We start from the raw sequence: 19,780 nt of genomic DNA, 5'->3' as shown, positions 1-19,780 counted from the left end.
CAGCCCCCCCCCCGACACCATCATTGTATTTGGAATATTCCTTGGGCACCCCCCTGAAAGGCACCTCTCTGAGGGTCATTAGTACCTCGAATATTTTTTGGACGAGCACCATTTCTCATATATTGTTGTTGTTCATTATCATTATAATTTTCTTCAATTTGAACATTGTCATTAATTTCCCAATTCCTATTTCTATAATTCTGGTTTCTAAAGTTCTTATTTCTATATTAATTATAGTTATTTCCATAGTCATTATTATAATTTCTAGAATTCTGGTTTCTATAACCATTATCATCATTTCTATAGTTATTATTTCTAAAGCTATTATTAAACTGTGTATTCCTTCCAATCATCTTAAGAAAGGTTCTACATTCCATCATTTTGTGGCCCTTCTTCTCACAGAAGTGGCAAGTAATGGATTGATAATTGGATTTCTGGAGAGGGGCAATTGTCGTTGGTTCATTATCATGTCTACTTTCTAATTTAGTCATCCTATCTATTAAATATCTCATTTTTTTCTTTATTTCCTCTATGCCATCATTATTTTCTTTCTCCTTTTCCTTGTTTCCCTTTAAAACATATATAGCTGTTTTTCGCAATTCTTCAAGGTCCATATCTGACCATCTTGGGCATTGTGTTCTAAAATAATTCTTAATTGCTTTGCAAGAGTTATTTACAAAGATTCTTCTAACTTGCCTTAAACTACTCTCTTTAGTTAAGTTCCAATCTAAGTATCTGTCCCCAAACTCGATAATTCTATCCATAAATCTGGAGGGTGTTTCTTCTTCTTTTTGCTTAATTTTTTCCAGTTCCATCCACGTATCTGTACTGTCTGCACATTCCTTCATGGCCATGAGGATGGCCTCTCTACAACGGTATAGTTGTAGATAATCCTCAGGATTGTTATAGTCCCATTCGGGATCCTGAGATGGCCAATGTGCTGCATTACGCCCCCGGGTTTTGTTGACATGAGCAATTATTTTATTTTTTTCACGTTCACTTAAAAAAGCCTGTAGTAAGTTCTCAACGTCCTTGTAAGACGGATTATACTGAAAAAATATGTCTCCCATCTTTTTTGTTACTAGAAAAGGATCTTGTTCATATGTGGGGATATTTCGTGTAAATTCATTTATTTCTTGGGGAGTAAACGGTATCCTATGTCTTAAAGTCACCACATTCCCATTCCGTCCTATTTCAGGTACTTCTCTTAGAGGAAACAGGCCTCTAGTTGAATTTTGTACCTGTGGGTCAGTTTGACAAGGACAGGTTTCTCTAGGAGGACAAGATCTCCCTTGCATTGGAATTTGGTTTTCTGTAGGAGAAGGAACATGAGAAGCTGGGATTGCAGGGGAAGGGTTTTGGGGATTAAATTCAGACAAGATTTGCACTACACGAGAGAAGCAGTCTGTTAACTGGGCTTTAGGGAAGGTGTTTTCCATCTCTATTTCAGGGAAGGAAATTTCCTCATTCAAAGGTTCAGAAGCAGGTCTGTTTCTGGTAGAGTGTGTGTTTGCCAATTGATCCTGTAAGAAACTTTTTAGATCTTCTAATTGGGCTTGCATTTTATCCTCAATTTTTCCTATTTTATTCTCCATATTTCCCATTTTATCCTCAATATTTCCTATTTTATCCTCAATATTTCCTATTTTATCCTCAATTTTTTCTATTTTATCCTCAATATTTTCTATTTTATCCTCATTTTTTTTATTTTAGCATCTCTAAATATAGTATTGAGGAGTACAAAAATGACAGTACCTATTAATATAAAAATTTGGAGGTATCCTGTCTCAATGCCCCTACTTCTTCAGCTGTGTAATGGTTAAATTTTTAGCTTCTGGGAGAGGTTATAATATTGAACAATGGCCGCCAAGGAATTTACTTATGAAATTCCTAAAATGAAACACTCAAGTCAGAATGGAGTTTATGGAGGTTTAATCACACTGGGAGTAGGGAAAGGAGAGGGAAAGAAGGAGAGAAGAGAAAAGGGAAAGGGGCTACTCAACCTCTGACCAAGGCAGAGTGAGTTCTAGGCCCAAAGGGCCAAGGTGGAAAGAATCAGTCCTTAACTCACGTGAGAGATCTGAAGGAAAGCTGTCTGCGGGCGTCCTCTCCCTCCAAGCTCCTAACACCAACTCCTCTCTAGCTCTCTCCACAGGAAGTGAGCGAATTCCAGAGGCTGTTCCTTACCTCACTTCCTGTGTCTCACAAGTGCCAATGGTTGGCTCTAGCTTAGCTTAGGACAGCCCAGGTGGGCAGTTGGTTATTTCTGATTTGTCATTGACTAGCACATGCCCGTGTAGTGTGGGTGTGCACAATTTTTGGGTGCTAGACCAAGATGGAGACTTTTAAAATTCACAATCCCCCCTGATGATGATTGGGGGACTAGTCTCCCCAATTGATCACTAAACATAAGCATACTGCACCCCAAAAATTTCTAACTGTAAGTGTATACAAAAATTTTTTCCCACTAAGAGGAAAATTATAATAGTTGTAAATATGGGGAAACAGAGGAGAGAGAAAGACAGCAAACCAATGTTTTGCTGGGCGCATTGACAAAAACCAATTAGGGGGCAGTCCCCTTTGGCATAAGAGTGTACATTCAAAAAATGTTCAATCAACCGCACCCCAAGGTTCATTCTGGATCTTCCTGTAGTGAAAAGGTTTAGATATCCTTCTGCAAACAGTTCATTCTCTGGATTCAGTTAGTTAGCAAGCTTCTTCTCTGAAGATTTATCTCGAACAAAATTTAAATCTTGGATTTGATGAAATACAATCCCCCCTGAAGAAAGTGTTGAAAAAAACACTGAGTCCAGCTAAGGATGCAAGTTTCAGTTGTGGGGGTGTGTGAGTTAATCCAAAAGAAAAACACACAAAATGAAAAGAAAATAAAAAATCAAAATCAAAAGAAGAAAAAGGGAAAAAATTAAGGGAAAAAATATAAATCCTTTATATATGCATATTTATATTAAAGAAGAATTCAAAATCAGTATCAAAATTCAAAAATCTATGTATACAAATTTTGAGAAAACAAGAATAAAAAAAAAATTATTTATTTTTTTTTCCACAGGCCCCTGTATTAGGGTCCAGTTAAGTAATTTTTAATCCCACAAGTCTGTAGGACAGAATGCAGCATATTTTACTTCCCCATTTGCAGCCAAGGCTACAGGAAGTTGCCATACTATAGGAGAGAAAAAAGAGGACCAGATTTTTATTTTATATCTAGGGAAGTGTCATTCCCTCGTCTGATTTTACCTTCGTTCTCAGGGATGGATGAGCCAGGATGGTAGCCAACCTTAGGTACTTGTCTGTAGGTACTTTCACGAAGAGTGTGGATACAGGGAAGGCCTACATCTTAACGTCTGTCAAGTGTCGCAACCCCGAGTCTCACACTAGGTTCAAGTCCTTAGTATTGGCTTAGAAATGCATTAATCCTACCTGGATTGGTCTTTTGATTTTTAGACCTGTGAGCTCTTTTGGCATTATCCAGGTTATCTCTGTGCTCCTTGTTTGATCCCGTTCCTAGAATCAGACACAAACATTAATCATAGTCCCACAACAATTATCAATAAATGGCAGGTTCCCATAGTCTAAAGCTGTTTGGGTGTGTATTAATAATAGCAAGTATATATATTTAAACTAATATTGTAGAATAAAATTAATATTGATCATATGTACATTAAGTACATAGAAATGAGAAAAAGGGAAAAAATAAAATAATGTGAAAATGATTAATAATAATAAAGAAAAGAGAAAAAAGGAAAAAAGGAAAAAAAATTAAATTTAGGAATTCAATGTGTCAAAAGCAGAATAAAACAGTTCCACTTGTCAATGGGTAGTTATCTCCAATGCATGTATAGGATACAGTCAATCAGTCTCAACAGAGGATGCTCTCTTTACATGAGAACAGTGAATCCAAGAGTCCTTTTCTCCAACCTTTATAGATGTTGGAGTAGTTAACAATATTTGGAATGGTCCTTCCCAAGAAGGCTGGGTTGCTCCTGTACACTGGAAGTTCTTTATATACACGTTGTCTCCTGGGTTCAGGTCGTGAAGTGAAAAGTCTAGTGGTCCAGCTTGTACTGCAGCTCCGGATTCATGTAGCTCACGCAGTTTGTGCTGTAATTCCTGTATATAGGAAGCAATAGTAGTATCTCCCCCTAATAGCGATGTATAAGCCGGGGAGAAAGGCTTAGCCTGTATAGGCGGATGTCCAAAAAGCATCTCAAATGGTGAAATATGTAAGTCTCCTCTAGGCCTGCTTCTAAGATAAAATAGGGCCAAAGGGATAATTTCAGGCCATTTTAAATGGGTCTCAGTGCATAATTTTCCAATCATAGTTTTAAGTTCTTTGTTCATCCTCTCAACTTGGCCTGAACTCTGGGGATGATATGGAACATGGAATTTTGGAGTTAACCCCAAGCAAGAATATATCTGGTTTAGAACAGAATCAGTAAAATGACTTCCCCTATCAGAATCAATATGTGCTGGTAGGCCAAAGCGAGGAATAATTTCTTTTAAAAGCACCTTAGCAACAAAAGCTGCTGTGGCTCGGGCTGTAGGAAATGCTTCCGGCCATCTGGTCAGTTGGTCTACTATGACCAAACAAAATTTATATTTTCCAGCCTTTGGCATTGTTATAAAATCTATCTGCAGGTGCTCAAAAGGTGTGTAAGCCAGAGGGCGTCCACCAAAGGCTTTACCACGAAAGGCATGTTGGTTATATGCTTGGCAGGTAGAGCAGGCTGAACACACTTTAGAGGCTATAGTAGTTATACCAGGGGCTATCCATACTCTCTTAACAGAGTCCACGATGCCCTGGGTACCAAAGTGGCCATTATTATGAACAGATTGGCAAATTTGGTGATAGAAACTTCTAGGGAGCAGGGGTTTTCCTTCAGATGACACCCAGACTCCATTGATCTGTTTTGCTTTGAATTTCTGTTTCCATTTTTCCACTTCCTTCTCATCATAGGAAAGTGATAAATTTGAGTCATCAGTAGTTGTTAATGTTAGAAGTAATTCAGGCCTTTCTATGGCTGCTAGCTTTGCAGCAGCATCTGCTCGGTCATTTCCCCTAGAGACAGGGTCGGTGCCACCTGTATGGGCTGAGCAGTGAACTACAGCTAGGGCTTCAGGCAGCTGAAGAGCAGAAAGTACTTCATTAATAATTTCAGCATTAGCTATGGATTTTCCAGCTGAGGTTAAAAATCCTCTTTGGAGCCATAACATCCCAACTGAGTGACAAATGCCGAAAGCATATCTAGAATCTGTATAAATTGTTGCCTTTTTATCCTTGGCAATTATACAGGCATGTTTCAGAGCTATGAGCTCTGCTCCTTGAGCACTAATGTTAGAGGGCAGTGAAGCTGACCACTCAGTGGCAAATTCTGAGACTATGGCAGCTCCACTATAGCGTATGCCATCCCTCATGAAAGAAGAACCATCAGTAAATAAGATCAGGTCTGAGTTCTTTAAGGGAGTGTCCAAGAGATCATCTCAAGGCTTTTCTGCCATGGACACTAGAGTTTCACAACTGTGTAATGGTTCTCCTGAAGTTGGTAAGTCTGGAAGCAAGGTGGCAGGATTAAGGGTTGAACAGCGTTTCAAAGTAATATTTTCATTATTTAGCAAGGTTATTTCATACCTTATAATTCGCTGATCAGAAAATGCCTGTGTTCTCTGTCTTAGCAATAATGCTTCTACCTCATGTGGACACATAATTGTCAATGGGCATCCTAATACTAGATCAACGGTTTTTGTCACTAGTAAAGCAGTAGCAGCCACTCCTCTAAGGCATGGTGGTGCTCCTGAAGCTATTGGGTCCAGCTGGGCTGAATAATAAGCAACTGGATGCTGAGAAGGCCCCAGAGTCTGAGTTAAAACGCCTGAGGCTACTCCTCTTCGCTCATGTACATACAAAGTAAATGGCTTGTTGTAATTTGGGATGCCTAGAGCAGGAGCAGATAGGATAGCCTTTTTTAGCTCTGATAGAGCTGACATGTGTTCAGGCTCTAATTTGAGGGGTTCAGGGACTACATCCCTTGTTAGTGCTATAAGAGGTTTAGTAATTTCCCCATAGCAAGGAATCCATTGTCTGCAAAACCCTGTTGCTCCCAGAATTGCTCTTAACTGTTTTTTAGTAGTAGGAGCACTCAATTTTTGAATATTCTCAATCCGCTTGGGAGAAATAGAGCGGGCACCAGCTGTCAGAATGAACCCCAAATATTCTACTTTGGGGAGACACCACTGAACTTTATCCTTTGAGATCTTATGACCTCTTTTGTGCAATTCCAAAAGAAGGTGTTTACTATCTTCCTGACATGCTTCTGCATCCACGGAAGCCAAGAGTAGGTCATCTACATATTTTATTAATTTGCTGTTTTTAAATTTTATATTATCTGTATCTTGTCCCAAAATTTGTGCAAATAAGGTCGGACTTTCTACATAACCCTGGGGCAGACGACTCCAGGAATATTGTATGCCATTCCAGGTGAAAGCAAAAATATGCCTCGAGTTCTCATGTATGGGTATAGAAAAGAAGGCTGAGCACAAGTCTACTACTGTAAAGTATGTAGCTGTGCTAGGAATAGAAGAAATAATAGTATTGATATTGGGAACTACGGAGTGTCTCTTTATAACGTGACTGTTCACAGCCCTCAAATCCTGTACGAATCTATAGAGGTGTTTGCCATCGGGCCCCCTTTTTGGTTTTTTAACGGGGAGGATGGGCGTATTGTATTCAGATTTACAAGGGAAAATTATTCCTTGGTCAATTAAAGAATTTATTATTGGGGTAATGCCCTCCATTGCCTCTTTGGAAAGAGGATACTGAGGAATGCAAGGAGGTGGGCTGGATTTAGTTTTTATTTGCACGGGAGTAGCTGATTTAAGTAATCCTACATCAGTAGAAGATGTGGCCCAAAGAGACTCTGGTATATCTGTAGGTATTTCAAAGGTGGGAGGCTCCTTTGCCTCCTGGCTCTCTGAGAGAAATACAGGGAGTAAATTTAAGGTTTCCTCGGGCACTTCTAAAGAGAGGGAGCCATCTGGGGCGCACATTATTGCGGCTTGTAATTTGCATAGTAAATCTCTCCCCAGCAAATTTGTGGGGGATCCAGGCATTAAAAGAAAAGAATGTTCAACAGTTAGGGGTCCGACACGTACCATGCAAGGAGAAAGTTTTGGGACCTTTAACAGTTTTCCTGAAACACCTACTACATTTAAAGAGCCAATAGAATCACATTTCTCATCTGGTTTGCTTACTAGAACTGACCTAGATGCTCCGGTGTCTAAAAGACAGTCATAGTATGAATTTCCTACCTTTAAAGTGACATGAGGTTCCTTACTGTTTGGGGGGGAATATATAGGGATTATTGGCATTAAAATATCAGGGTCTGGAAAATCAAAGGTCTCATTCTTTGATTCCAAGGCCCTCACCCCCCCCTTCACACCTTCATAAAGATGCTTGGGCAGTTTTGTGGGACCCTCCACGCTGTTGGGGTTGTTCACCCTGAATGTAGCGTGGTCGAGCTCCATTTCTTATATATTGTTGTTGGGCATTTTTTGGGGTAGTATCATTTTCTGTATTTTGAGCACTGTCATTTTGATAGGCATTGTGATCCTATAGTTATTATTCCTATAGTTATTATTCCTAAAGGTATTATTATTTCTTGTTTCCCGTAGCCGGCTCCTACAGACTTTCATTGCATGGCCTCTCTTCCCACAGAAGAGGCATATTAAAGGGTTTGTTAATGATCTATCTGTGGATTCCTGCAAAGGGGCCATGGTCTCTCCCTTACTTTTCAATTGTTCCTTTAAAATTTCAATTTCTTTTTTTAAGTCTGTCACTGATTTATTGTGTGTCTCAGGTTTTTTTGTACGATTCTTATAGGCATATGCTGCTACTTTCCTCAGTTCGTCGAGGTCCATAGACTCCCAGTTGGGACAGCTGGTTTCAAAGTAGTCTTTTACTGCTGAACAACAATTCCTAACAAATTGTCTGCATATATGTTTAATGTCTTTTTCTCTGGACAAATCAAGGTCCATATATGTACTTCCTACGTCAATAAGTCTGTCCATAAAGTGAGAGGGCGTCTCATCAATTTCCTGTCGGGATTGTTCAAATTTTTCCCATGCATCAGGGCTATCAGAGCAGTCTCTCATGGCTTTTAATAATGCTCCTCTGGCCAGGACTAGTTTTGTGTGATCTTGTGTAATATTGGGGTTCCAGTATGGATCTACAGTTGGCCAGTGATGAGCTCCTCTACCACTTTTCTTATTAGCTAGAGAGATGACATTATTTTTCTCTCTCTTTGTCAGAAATGTATCTAACAAATTCTCCACATCCAACCAAGAAGGGTCAAAGTTTCTGAATATATTTTCTAATTTTTCTATAACCAACATTGGTTCTGCCTCAAATGATTGAACATTGTGCTTGAATTTTTCTAAATCATCAGGTTTAAAAGGTGTATAGTGTCTTACAGACACCAAGTTCCCTTCTTTATTAAAGGTGGGTACTTCCCTCAATGGAAATAAACTTCTGTCTAAACTATCTGGTGTTACTGTTTCTAGGCTACTTGCTCCATTTTCAATGTTAGGATTATTGGCTGTTGGAGCATGGGGGTTGGAGATTAGAGCAAGAGTGGAGGGGAGGGGAGGGGGAAGGGCTGGGGCAGGAACAGGGGGTGGGGCTGGAGCATGAGCATGGGTGGGGTGGAGGACAGGGGGAGGGGCCGGGACAGGAACAGGGGGTGGGGATAGAGCATGAGCATGGGTGGGGTGGAGGGCAGGGGGAGGGGCTGAGGAGGCAGGGTAAGAGGCATGAATGGAAGGAGGAACCAGGGTGGGAGGGGCAAGAATGGCAGGGGGAGGGGCTGGGTGGTCAGGATGGGGAGGAGCTGGTTGGTGTGAAGGGGCTTCTATTTGAGCCAAATCGTTTTGGGCAGGGTTGGTCAGGGAATCTGATAATGATGGGGGATGGAGAGTTAAATCACTCCTATTGTAGGATGTTTTTAACTCCCTTTCAATGTTTTGCAGGAAGGTTTTTATCTCTCCCCATTTTTCCTCCCTAATTTCATCCAGGGAAGTTTTCATCTCTCCCCATTTTTTCTCCCTAACTTCATCCCGTTCCACCAATTGTTGATAAATAAAAGTATTTTTTTTTTGTAATTTGTTCAATACAAGTATTTTGGTCCCGAATTCTTTGATCAGTGATAGTATTCAATTCTTTATGTTGCTGATCAATAAAAGTGTGCAGTTCTTTAATTCTCTGATCAGTTATAATATTCTGTTCCCTAATTCTTTGAGTAAAAATATTCTGTTCCCTAAGTTGCTGGTCAATAAAAGTGTGGAGTTCCCTAATACGTTGATCAGTGATATTATATTGCTCATTAATTTGTAGATCAATAAAAGTGTGTAGTTCCTTAATTTGTTTAGTAATAGAAGGAACAAGGGAGTGTTCTCTCTTAGAGGTTAGGTATATTATTGTAAGTACAACAATTACAATCCCAAGGAAGATGAATGTAAGGGTCACGAAGAGGTTTATAGTTTCTGAAAAATACCATCCTAGAGGAACACCTACTAAAAATCCAATGTACTTGGTCATTGAACTTATAAGCCAATTTCGAAGCAAAGCAGACATTGGTTGTAGCCACATTTTTCTTCTTTGAGTCAATTACTAGATTGCCTGTAACTTTTTTTTATATATAGTAGGTGGCTCCCTAGTCTACAACCCTATACAGACTAAGGGCCTATTCTGTTGTAAATTCTCCTTATCAAGCTTCTGGGAGGGGTTACAAAAGCCTAATGCAGGAAGGTAGAAGCTATGAAAGGGCTGATTAGGAGTGAATAGACCGTAAACAAAAGGTAGAGCTAAACCTCCTTCTTTTTCAAAGTGTGTATATGGGAGGGTCCCAGCAATCTTCTTTAGCCCTCAGGCTAAAACTGCTAGGACCATGTGCTATCTTCCTTGAGCAAAGCCCACTTAAATTTTTTTAAGACTAGAAAGGCCAGGAAACAGAAAAAATGGGTTTTAAATTAGCTCCCTAGCTGTATTCAGCTGGTTTTTTTTTTTTGTTTGTTTTTTTGCGGGCTAGGAGCTCCTAAGAGCTCCTTCTCCTGAGGTTCCTCGTTGCTAATCAGTTGATTAGGTAAGCCTGGCCTGCCTCTCAATCTACTGAGCCACCTCCTTAAAGTAAAAGGAGACGGAAATGAGAGACAAAAGGGAGAAGAAAAAAAATCCTGTTGACCCCAATTTAACTTAAGGAGAAAAGGGAAGAAAGAAAAGGTGTTTTATACTCACCTATTCTGGCAGCTGTGTCTTTAAGTCAAGGTATTTGGTAAAAGGACTGACGGAGTGAGTAATAAGTGGGGTGAAAAGGCAAGAAAATTCAGGAAATTTATTGAGGTTCTAGAAACCTTTGAAGCACTAAAGCAGGGCCAAGAGCTGGAGTGGGTAGCCGGGGTGGGACCTCTCTCAGGTGATTAGTAAGGAGATCAGAAGACTGATATAGTTCTTTTTCCCTAAGTGGTTATGCCAATTGTAATGGTTAAATTTTTAGCTTCTGGGAGAGGTTATAATATTGAACAATGGCCGCCAAGGAATTTACTTATGAAATTCCTAAAATGAAACACTCAAGTCAGAATGGAGTTTATGGAGGTTTAACCACACTGGGAGTAGGGAAAGGAGAGGGAAAGAAGGAGAGAAGAGAAAAGGGAAAGGGGCTACTCAACCTCTGACCAAGGTAGAGTGAGTTCTAGGCCCAAAGGGCCAAGGTGGAAAGAATCAGCTGCCATATAATTGTCAAAGAATGTAGTACTCATTTATATATATATATATTTTGTCATTTCACAAAACACGTGGGGAGCAGGGCAAAGCAACAAACTTTCCACAAGGTTTTTTTTTTGTTTTTTTTTTAATCCAGGAAGTTGTTCCTTAAGGGAAAGGATATTTAGAAACAGCTCTTCCAGCCAGGACTTTAGGGTCCTGTTGCTGAGATTTAAAACAGCTGTTTTCTGTCTATCAGAGTCACACAGCTGGGAAGTATCCGAGGTCCGATTTGAACCCAGGACCTTCTGTCTCTAGGGCTGGCTCTCAATCCACTGAGTTACCCAGCTGTCCCTTAAGATTAAAGGGAAGAAAAAGAAAAACTGCTGATTCCAATGTAACTTAAGGAGAAAAGAGAAAAAGTTTTTTATACTCACGTGTTCTAGCAGCTGTGTCTTTAAGCCAAGTTTTTTGTTAAAAAAAAAGGGGACTAAGTGGTGAGACGGTATAGTAAAAAGGCAAGGAATTTCAGAAGTTTATTGAGAGGATTCTTTAGACTCCCGTGTGGTCAGCCACAATGTGACAAGGAAATCACTTTAAAAGACTGATATATATTAATTTAAGGTCGCCAAGGAATTCAGCTATGTAATTCCTTAATGAAAACTCAAGTCAGCAGTCAACCTTTCATGGAGTTTATTTACAAACAGGATGAAGAAAGGTATTAGAGATAGAGAGAGAAAGGGGAGAGAAGGGAATAGGGCTTAAATACCCCTTCTGTTTAGGCTGGGCCAAAAGGCCCAAGCCCTTAGATAGCTGGGGCAAAGAAAGGAGATCAGTCCCTATTACTCACGTGACCAAAATGGAGAAACAGTCTCAGAGGCCCCCACCTTCAGCTTCCTTCAGAGCAAGCTTCTCAGAGCACACTCCAACCACCCAGACAAACTCCTCAACCCCTCCCCGAGTCTTCAGACCCCTCTATCTTTAAGGAAACCATCCAAGTTCCCCCCCCCTCAGTTCTCACATCTACCAATCACTGTCCATCAATTTCCCTGTGCTTTGTGTTTCCTCATCCACAGCGGTGAAGCCTTTGTCGAGGCCGAGACTGGAGATCCTTTATGGACATCGAAGGGCGCCGGGCCTCAGCTTGGCACATCCAACGACCTCCCATTGGGCGCCTCTGGAGGCTCCGAGAGAGGCCCGTCACAGCCCAAGAGGAGTTGGGTGCCCGCTCGGTGGGAGCCCCCCGAGGCAGCACCCCCTCGCCCGTGTGGCTGCCGCCACAGCTTCCTCCTGTCCGGCTGGGCCGGGCTTGACTGGGGGTGTTTCCAGGGTGGCCTTTTGGCCTAGCGACTCCTCCGTCCCTCTGTCTGTCCTGCCACTGTTATTCAAGTGAATTTATTTGCGCTTAGAAGGGTGGTGGTCAGCCTGGTGGTGTCCATCCTTTATCCGTCCAGACTTTCTCTCTGTGCCTTTATTCAATCAGAGCTATTTTATGCATCTGGGTGGTGCAGTGGGTAGCTTGTCAGGCCCGTGGAGGAGATCCGAGTTCAAATCCAGCCGCACTCTTACCGGCTGGGTGCCCCTTAAGGGCGACACCTGTTTGCCTCAGTTTCCTCATCTGTAAAATGAGCCAGAGAAGGCGAGGGCCCACCACTGCGCTGTGTCTGTCAGAAGCCCCGGTGGGGTCAGGAAGAGCCTTTTCTTTTTTCTAGACGGTCCGACACCATCGATCCAAACCCGCCTCTTTTGCCCCATTAATTGTGGGGTTTGCCAGCCCCAACCTTTGCTCCCCCGCTGACCCTCCTTTCGCCTCTTCCTCTCAGTCTGGGGCGAAGAGCGTTTGCTGAATGGAAGTGATGGGGAGCCGGAAAGGGGGGGAGGGGACAGCCGAGCCTTTGACTTCGGAACACTTGTGAGGAGGTTTATTACCATCATTAGTCAAAAAGTAAAAAAGGGACCGTCTGATTTCCCAGCTCGGGGTTCAGCCCGCGGAGTTGCGCTCAGAGAGGGGAGGGGGAGGCACAGGGGCCGGTGACCGGAAATGATGCTAAATCATCTAATTAAAACAATAATCAAGTGCTTTGTGGTTTAAAAGAGAGGGGGAGGGCCAGGAGTCCAGGAGACCCGAGTTCCAATCCAACCAGCCTCTTCCTAACTGTGTGACCTTGGGCAAGTCACTTCACGTTTGTCTCCATTTCCTCCACTCTGAAATGGGGCAATAACAGCACCCACCGCTGGGGTGACTGGGAGGCTCCCTATTGTTGTTGCTGAATGAAGTCCCCCCCCCCCCCCCCCCCCCCCGCGGCCGGCCAGGGCAAGGGAAGAGGGAGGCCTTGTCTTGCCGGAGAGAGGGAGCCCCAGCAGCTTCCTCTCTGGGAGAGAAGAACCCCGAGGGTGGCAGAGTGGAGGGAAGGAGGCTGAGCCCACCCACAGCCAAGATCTCGCCATCAAACAACTACCCTTAAAGCGAATCATGACCTCGACTTTTTCGGTAAAGGCCGCCTCGGGGGTCAGCTACTAAGGGGGGGTTCGAAAGCCGGGTTTCATCCCGTCTCTCCTGCTCAAGAAGCTGCAGGGGCTCCCTCCGGCCTCCAGGCCCCTCCTGCCTGCCCAGCCCGCTTCCATCTTGCTCCCCAACAGACGCTTTGGGCACTCTCTCCGGCTTCCTTCAAGCCCGCGCACATCCCGCCTCCTCCAGGAAGTCTTCCCCAAGGACGCTGCTCTGTTCTAGGGCCTCTCCCAGCTCCTCTGTACAAGGCTGTTGGCTGGGTGAGCTCCAAAGACCCTGGCGCGGCTCCCGCCGCTTCTTTCTCCAGCTCTCCAAGGATGAGGAGCCCATTGAGGGCAACAGGGTGACGGGACTTGCCCAGGGTCCCCCGGCTGGATCTGAACTCATAGAGACCGGTGCCCCGGCCACAGGAGGTGTTTAATGAATGCTTCCCTAACCGGGGACGGGAGCTGAGCCGAGCCCTGGTCTTTGCCGGAGCAGGAAACTGACCCCCAAGAAAGGGACCAAGATTTACCCACAATTCCACAGGGCGGGGGGAGGCTCTGACTACAGAGATGACCTTTAGGGGAGGATGGAGGGGGGGGGGTCTCGGGGAGTCCTTGACGCATGCGCACCCTCAGAGCAGAGCGTTGCCTGGCCCGCCCTCGGCCCTCCCTCAACTTCGGTCCCAACAGCGACCAGCTGTTTGGCTGGCAGGTCAGTCCGCCCCAGAAGCAGGCCAATGAGCGCGTCGGCGGCGGGGGGGGCGTGTCCAGAAGGCTCCGTCCCTCCCCCTCGTCACCGCGCCCCTTCCTGGAGGACCCACCTTGGCCTCCGCCTCCTCCTCCCCCCCCTGACCAGAACAAGGGGCGAAGCCTCCGTAGCTGGAGGGCGGACAAAGTTCAGAAGCGGCGGCTTCCGGTGCCCTTTCCGCACTTCCGTCCTTCCCCCTCTGGAGCCCGACCGGTCACGTGTGTGGTGCTGGCCGGGACCTGCGCCGGTCTGGCTGCCTCGCCTCCTCCGTCCTCGAGACCTCATTCCGTGTCAGAGGTGAAGGTGGGAGCCTCAACCAAGTCCAGGCCGAGGTGGGAAAGCGGCCGTCCCAGCTCTTCCCTAGCCCCTCCCGTGTTGAGTTCGGTCCTTGACTAGACTTAAGTACCCGCAGGGTGTCGGGCACCTGGCCCAGCACTCACTGCTCTGGGAAGGATTCTGTTAAGTGATTTACCCAGGATTCCACCAATCCGGAAGCAGGATTTGAACCCGGGTTTTCCTAACCCTCTACCTACTGAACCACCTAACCGCTGTGTGTCACCAACTTAACCTGGCTTCCCTTCTCTGAGTCTCATCTGTGAAATGGGAACGATCCCAGTACCAAGTTCACAGGCGTCTAAAAATCAAATGGGGTGACCTTGGAAGTTGGTGTGAATGCGAATTGCGCTTACCTTATTCTTACACCTCATGACAGGACTGCTAATGTAGATGAGGAAACATCCTAGGATTTGATTGAAATTATAAAAAGCCTTTTGAATTCATGCTGTTCTCGGAAATACGTGGGGACCAGTGAACTAGACAGCAGTGCAGTGTGGATGGTTTAAACCTGGTTGGATGGTGGGTCTCAAAAAGTGGTTAACCACTTTTAATGACTCAGTGTTAATGTGTATTGTTTTTTAGTCAGTGATGAATAAGAACCTCAAGAGGTGGGGGCAGCTGGGTAGCTCAGTGGATTGAGAGCCAGGCCTAGAGATGGGAGGTCCTGGGTTCAAATTTGGCCTCAGACACTTCCCAGCTGTGTGACCCTGGGTAAGTCCCTTAACCCCCATTGCCTAGCCCTTACCACTCTTCTGCCTTGGAGCCAATACACAGTATTGACTAATAGGGAAGGTAAGGGTTTTTAAAAAATTTAAAAAAACCCCAAAACCTCAGGAGGTGAGTTCCCCTTTCCTGGAGTCTCACTTCGGAGACTTAATGACCATTTGCAGATGAACATCCTCACTAGGATGGTCTTTTTGACGATGGGCTTGGCTAGCTGCTTGTTGAGGCTATTTCCAGCTAATAAGTTCTGCAATTTGTATTAGAGAACTTTATATTTAGTCCTAGAAGGAAACCAGTGGAGTTTACTGAAGAGGACAGAAGTGACATGGGCAGAGCTGAGCTTTAGGAAAGTTCTTTTGGTGGCTGGAAGATAGACTGAAGTGGCAGGCAGATCCTCCCAGGAGCTTTTGTGGTAGTCCAAGGGGGAGGTGGTGAGGGTCTGTACTAGCAGGGGAGCAGTGTTAGAGAAGGGGATATATTGGAGAGACGCTGCAGAGGGTAAATGGACCAGAGATGTGCAGGGGAGAAATGGACCAGAGATGTGCAGGGGAGAAATGGACCAGAGGTGCTGCAGAGGGGAAATGGACCAGAGATGTGCAGGGGAGAAATGGACCAGAGGTGTTGCAGGGGGGAAATGGACCAGAGGTGTTGCAGGGGGGAAATGGACCAGAGGTGCTGCAGGGGGGAAATGGACCAGAGGTGCTGCAGGGGGGAAATGGACCAGAGGTGCTGCAGAGGGGAAATGGACCAGAAGTGTTGCAGGGGGGAAATGGACCAGAGGTGTTGCAGGGGGGAAATGGACCAGAGGTGTTGCAGGGGGGAAATGGACCAGAGGTGCTGCAGAGGGGAAATGGATCAGAGATGTGCAGAGGGGAAATGGACCAGAGGTGTTGCAGGGGGGAAATGGACCAGAGGTGCTGCAGAGGGGAAATGGACCAGAGGTGTTGCAGGGGGGAAATGGACCAGAGGTGTTGCAGGGGGGAAATGGACCAGAGGTGCTGCAGAGGGGAAATGGACCAGAGGTGCTGCAGAGGGGAAATGGACCAGAGGTGTTGCAGGGGGGAAATGGACCAGAGGTGTTGCAGGGGGGAAATGGACCAGAGGTGCTGCAGAGGGGAAATGGACCAGAGGTGCTGCAGGGGGGAAATGGACCAGAGGTGTTGCAGGGGGGAAATGGACCAGAGGTGCTGCAGAGGGGAAATGGACCAGAGGTGCTGCAGAGGGGAAATGGACCAGAGGTGCTGCAGAGGGGAAATGGACCAGAGGTGTTGCAGGGGGGAAATGGACCAGAGGTGCTGCAGAGGGGAAATGGACCAGAGGTGTTGCAGGGGGGAAATGGACCAGAGGTGCTGCAGAGGGGAAATGGACCAGAGGTGCTGCAGGGGGGAAATGGACCAGAGGTGTTGCAGGGGGGAAATGGACCAGAGGTGCTGCAGGGGGGAAATGGACCAGAGGTGCTGCAGGGGGGAAATGGACCAGAGGTGTTGCAGGGGGGAAATGGACCAGAGGTGTTGCAGGGGGGAAATGGACCAGAGGTGTTGCAGGGGGGAAATGGACCAGAGGTGCTGCAGAGGGGAAATGGACCAGAGGTGCTGCAGAGGGGAAATGGACCAGAGGTGTTGCAGAGGTGAAATGGACAGGCCTTGACCAGAGCTTAGATATGAGGGAGGAGTTGAGGAAGATCCTGGGGTTAGGATCTTACCCTCTGAAATTGATGGGGCTGGGGTGGTGGCAGAGACCATTCAGAATCACTCCTGTGTCTTCTAAAACAATCACTCCCCCTCTGTGGTGTTGCCTAGCATCCAGCCAGTGCCCCCCCCACTTCCCAAAGAGATAGCCAAGCCAGGGTTAAAGGGAAGATGATACTGCAACTTTTATTTGACGCAGAGGGTTCAAGGCCCCAACCCTGTGAGAGGTTAGAGAAGCATTGGGCAACCAGCTTCAGACCCCAAAGCACTGAATGAGCGAGCCCCTTCTAGCAAAGGAACCATTAACCCTTGTTCCTTTGCACCTGGCTCCCATTATTTTTGCTAGCTCGACTTCAAGAGGTTCCCAGCTTCTGCAGATCCCTTTTCCTTGGTTCCCCTAGGGGAGTTCTAGGGCTTGGGGCCCAGTCATGCCTTTTCTCCCATCAGTAGGTATTTTTCCTTCAATATTCTCAGCTCCGTTGGTAACCCAGTGGAGAAGAGGGAATTGGGGCTGGTTTGGAGAGCCATTACCAGCTTCTTCCCTCACCTCCTGGCTTGCTTAGAATCTGCACAATGAGTCAGCAGAGTTAGGAGCCAGGATTTTTCAGGAGGGCCCTGGGGGGACCATAAGTCAAGTGGGTCTCTTGAGTTTACGGGGAGGGGTACTTGATGGGGAAAAGGAAGAGAGAACTGGGGAAATTGAAGAGCTCACCAGAAGAGCTCAGCAGGAGGACATCTTTCATTGGCCTCATCTGCCTGCCTGGAATCTTTCCCCTAACCCCACAGGGATAAAAATCTGGGAGTTGGGGGAAGAAAGGAGAGGGAAGACCCTGGTATCACCGAGGGATAGTGGTGGGGATTGGGGGCAGAACCTCAACCTGATGGGGGTCTGACTGGGGCAGGCTCCTCCAGGCCAACTCCAGTATGCCATAGGGAGTGGTACCCAAGGGCAGGACAGTGTGCACTTGGTTTTTCTCTGGCAAGGGCACCACTAGCTGAAAGCCAGCTTGCTCTGGTGGGGGAAACTCATTGCCACACAGGATATGGTAGACAATCCGCTCCCCAGGGACCAACTCGGTGACCTTCAAGGCTTTCTTGTAGACACTTTGCTGAATGGGGTGAGCTTTCCGGAGCAAGAGGTCCTGTAGCAGATTCCTCATCCCAGGAGACTTAATTTTGTAGAGATCAAAAACTTGGCAGACCTGATCCGTCAGTTTGGAACTTGCGCTTTCATCCTGCTGCTGGAGTGCCAGGATGACATGATAGAGTGCTAGGAAGGTCTCCCACTGCATCCCCTTCTTTTCATGGGTCTTCAGCAGAGAGGTCAAGGGGCCTCCTGGCCTCTGAGGCCTTGCTGCACTGGGCAGGGGGCTTCCCGGCCTCTGAGGCCTTGCTGCACTGGGCAGGGGGCTTCCCGGCCTCTGAGGCCTTGCTGCACTGGGCAAGGGGGCTCCAGGCCTCTGAGGCCTTGCTGCACTGGGCAGGGGGGCTCCCGGCCTCTGAGGCCTTACTGCAGGGCGTGGGGATACTTCCTTTGTCACCTTCTTGGCGAGCTTTTGGTCCATTATTCTAGACTTCCAGACATTAATATTTTCCTGGAGCCTCAAGATCTCAAACATCTTTTCTGAGTAAACAGGAGAAATCTTAGCCAGGTCTTGAAAGATTGGTTCAAGGAGCTGTGGTTTGGTGCTAGCCGTACCTGAGGTAACTAGCTGGTTGAGGACTTCCTGGATCTTGGATGTTCGTCGGCTTTGTCTCCCTGTGGGCCCAACTAGGGCTGAGAAATCCTTCCCTAGATGTGGTTTGTAGAGAAAAGGTAACTGACCTGGAAATTCCCCTCTTCGGCCTTCCAGTGGTGAGATGGCTTCCTCTCTGGATGGAACTGATGGACGAGGAAGAGGAGGAGGAAGATGAGGAGGAGGAGGAGGAGGAAGAGACTCTGGGCTGCCCCGTCGGGTGGCAGTAGACTCCAACTTCTCCATCTGGACCCAATCCTTCTGCCTGACTGGGGCTGTCTGCTCCAGCACGTCATGAAGGCTCTCCAGGTGTTTTTTAGTAACCATACCTTTACTGTGCACCTTATTCAAGGCAAACTGAAATCGTTTCCAGCCTTCCTTCCCTATCCCACTTTCCATCCCAAACTTCTCAAAGATTGCACGTGCAGCCATCTGGGTTTTCTCAACTTTGACCAGGTTGTCCTGGAAGGCTCTAAAAGTTTGGTGAACCCGTAGAAACCACCTCCATCGGTCTTGGACTGCTGCCTTCTTAGAGGGGGGCAATTCAAAAGGCTTCTTAGAGGGGGGCAATTCAAAAGGCTTCTTGGAGGGAGCCAATTCAAGAGGCTTCTTGGAGGGAGCCAATTCAAAAGGCTTCTTGGAGGGAGTCAAGTCAGCCATCTTCTTAAAGGGAATCTTCTTAGTATCCTTAAAAGGAATCTCATAGGCTGGCTCCAATGGCTTTGGGGTCTCCAGGCTTACTGGTACCCCCGGCTTGGGTGGAGGCCTTGGTGGGAGTTTGCGCTTAGCCCTGGTTTGGAGCAGTTTCAAAAGTCCCTCCCGGGATTCACTAGGCTGGGGCCTACTAGGCTGGGGTTCACCAGGTTCACCTTCTCGGACCTTGGGCTCCTTGGATGGCTCTAGGGCCAACTTCAATAGCTCTTCAACCTCTGGTTTCATCGACACTGTTTTCCCTTCAATTTTCAGCCTCATCTTCATCCCTTTGTCATGGCTCTTCTCCACTGCTTTGGTCACTGGTTTGATCACTTCTGTGGTGGGGATGAACTTCTTGGCAGATTCATCAAGAGCCACTTTAACTTTTCTTTTTCTTTTTCTTTTTCTTTTTCTTTCCTTTTCTTCCTTCTCCTCCTCCTCTTCCTCCTCCTCCTCTTCTTCCTCCTTGGCAAACTCAGCGGGAGCCACTTTTACTTTAACTTTTCTTTTTCTTTCCTTTTCTTCCTCCTCCTCCTCTTCCTCCTCCTCCTCCTCTTCTTCCTCCTTGGCAAACTCAGCAGGAGCCACTTTTACTTTA

General features: G+C 46.1%; 2 protein-coding genes across 5 annotated transcripts in view; one reads left to right on the top strand and one right to left on the bottom strand.

Annotated features, from left to right (window-relative positions):
• The first annotated feature begins 13,895 nt into the window (after nt 1-13,895).
• Nucleotides 13,896-19,780, top strand: part of LOC130453987 (iron-regulated protein FrpA-like) — a 19,117-nt gene continuing 13,232 nt past the window's right edge. Inside the window, exons 1-2 of one of the 2 annotated variants that reach the window (XR_008911673.1) lie at nt 13,901-14,338; nt 18,607-18,798. Coding sequence is in view for 1 of the 2 variants with exons in the window: in XM_056796526.1 (XP_056652504.1) it covers nt 15,605-16,696 (1,092 nt within the window). In the remaining variant the exon portion in view is untranslated. Of the gene's footprint in view, nt 18,799-19,780 lie in introns of both variants that reach the window. The other variant, XM_056796526.1, reaches the window with a different exon arrangement.
• The window catches only part of WDR87 (WD repeat domain 87), a 66,836-nt gene continuing 63,969 nt past the window's right edge, over nt 16,914-19,780 (bottom strand). For all 3 annotated transcript variants that reach the window (XM_056796524.1, XM_056796525.1, XM_056796523.1), the window contains one exon: nt 16,914-19,780. This exon is cut by the window's right edge and continues 10,642 nt beyond it. In XM_056796524.1, the coding sequence (XP_056652502.1) occupies nt 17,590-19,780 (2,191 nt within the window). In that variant the 3' untranslated portion in view covers nt 16,914-17,589.

Source organism: Monodelphis domestica, chromosome 4 (genome assembly GCF_027887165.1).
Source record: "Monodelphis domestica isolate mMonDom1 chromosome 4, mMonDom1.pri, whole genome shotgun sequence".
In the NCBI taxonomy this organism is placed as follows: domain Eukaryota; kingdom Metazoa; phylum Chordata; class Mammalia; order Didelphimorphia; family Didelphidae; genus Monodelphis; species Monodelphis domestica.
This window is presented reverse-complemented; position numbering and strand designations above follow the sequence as displayed.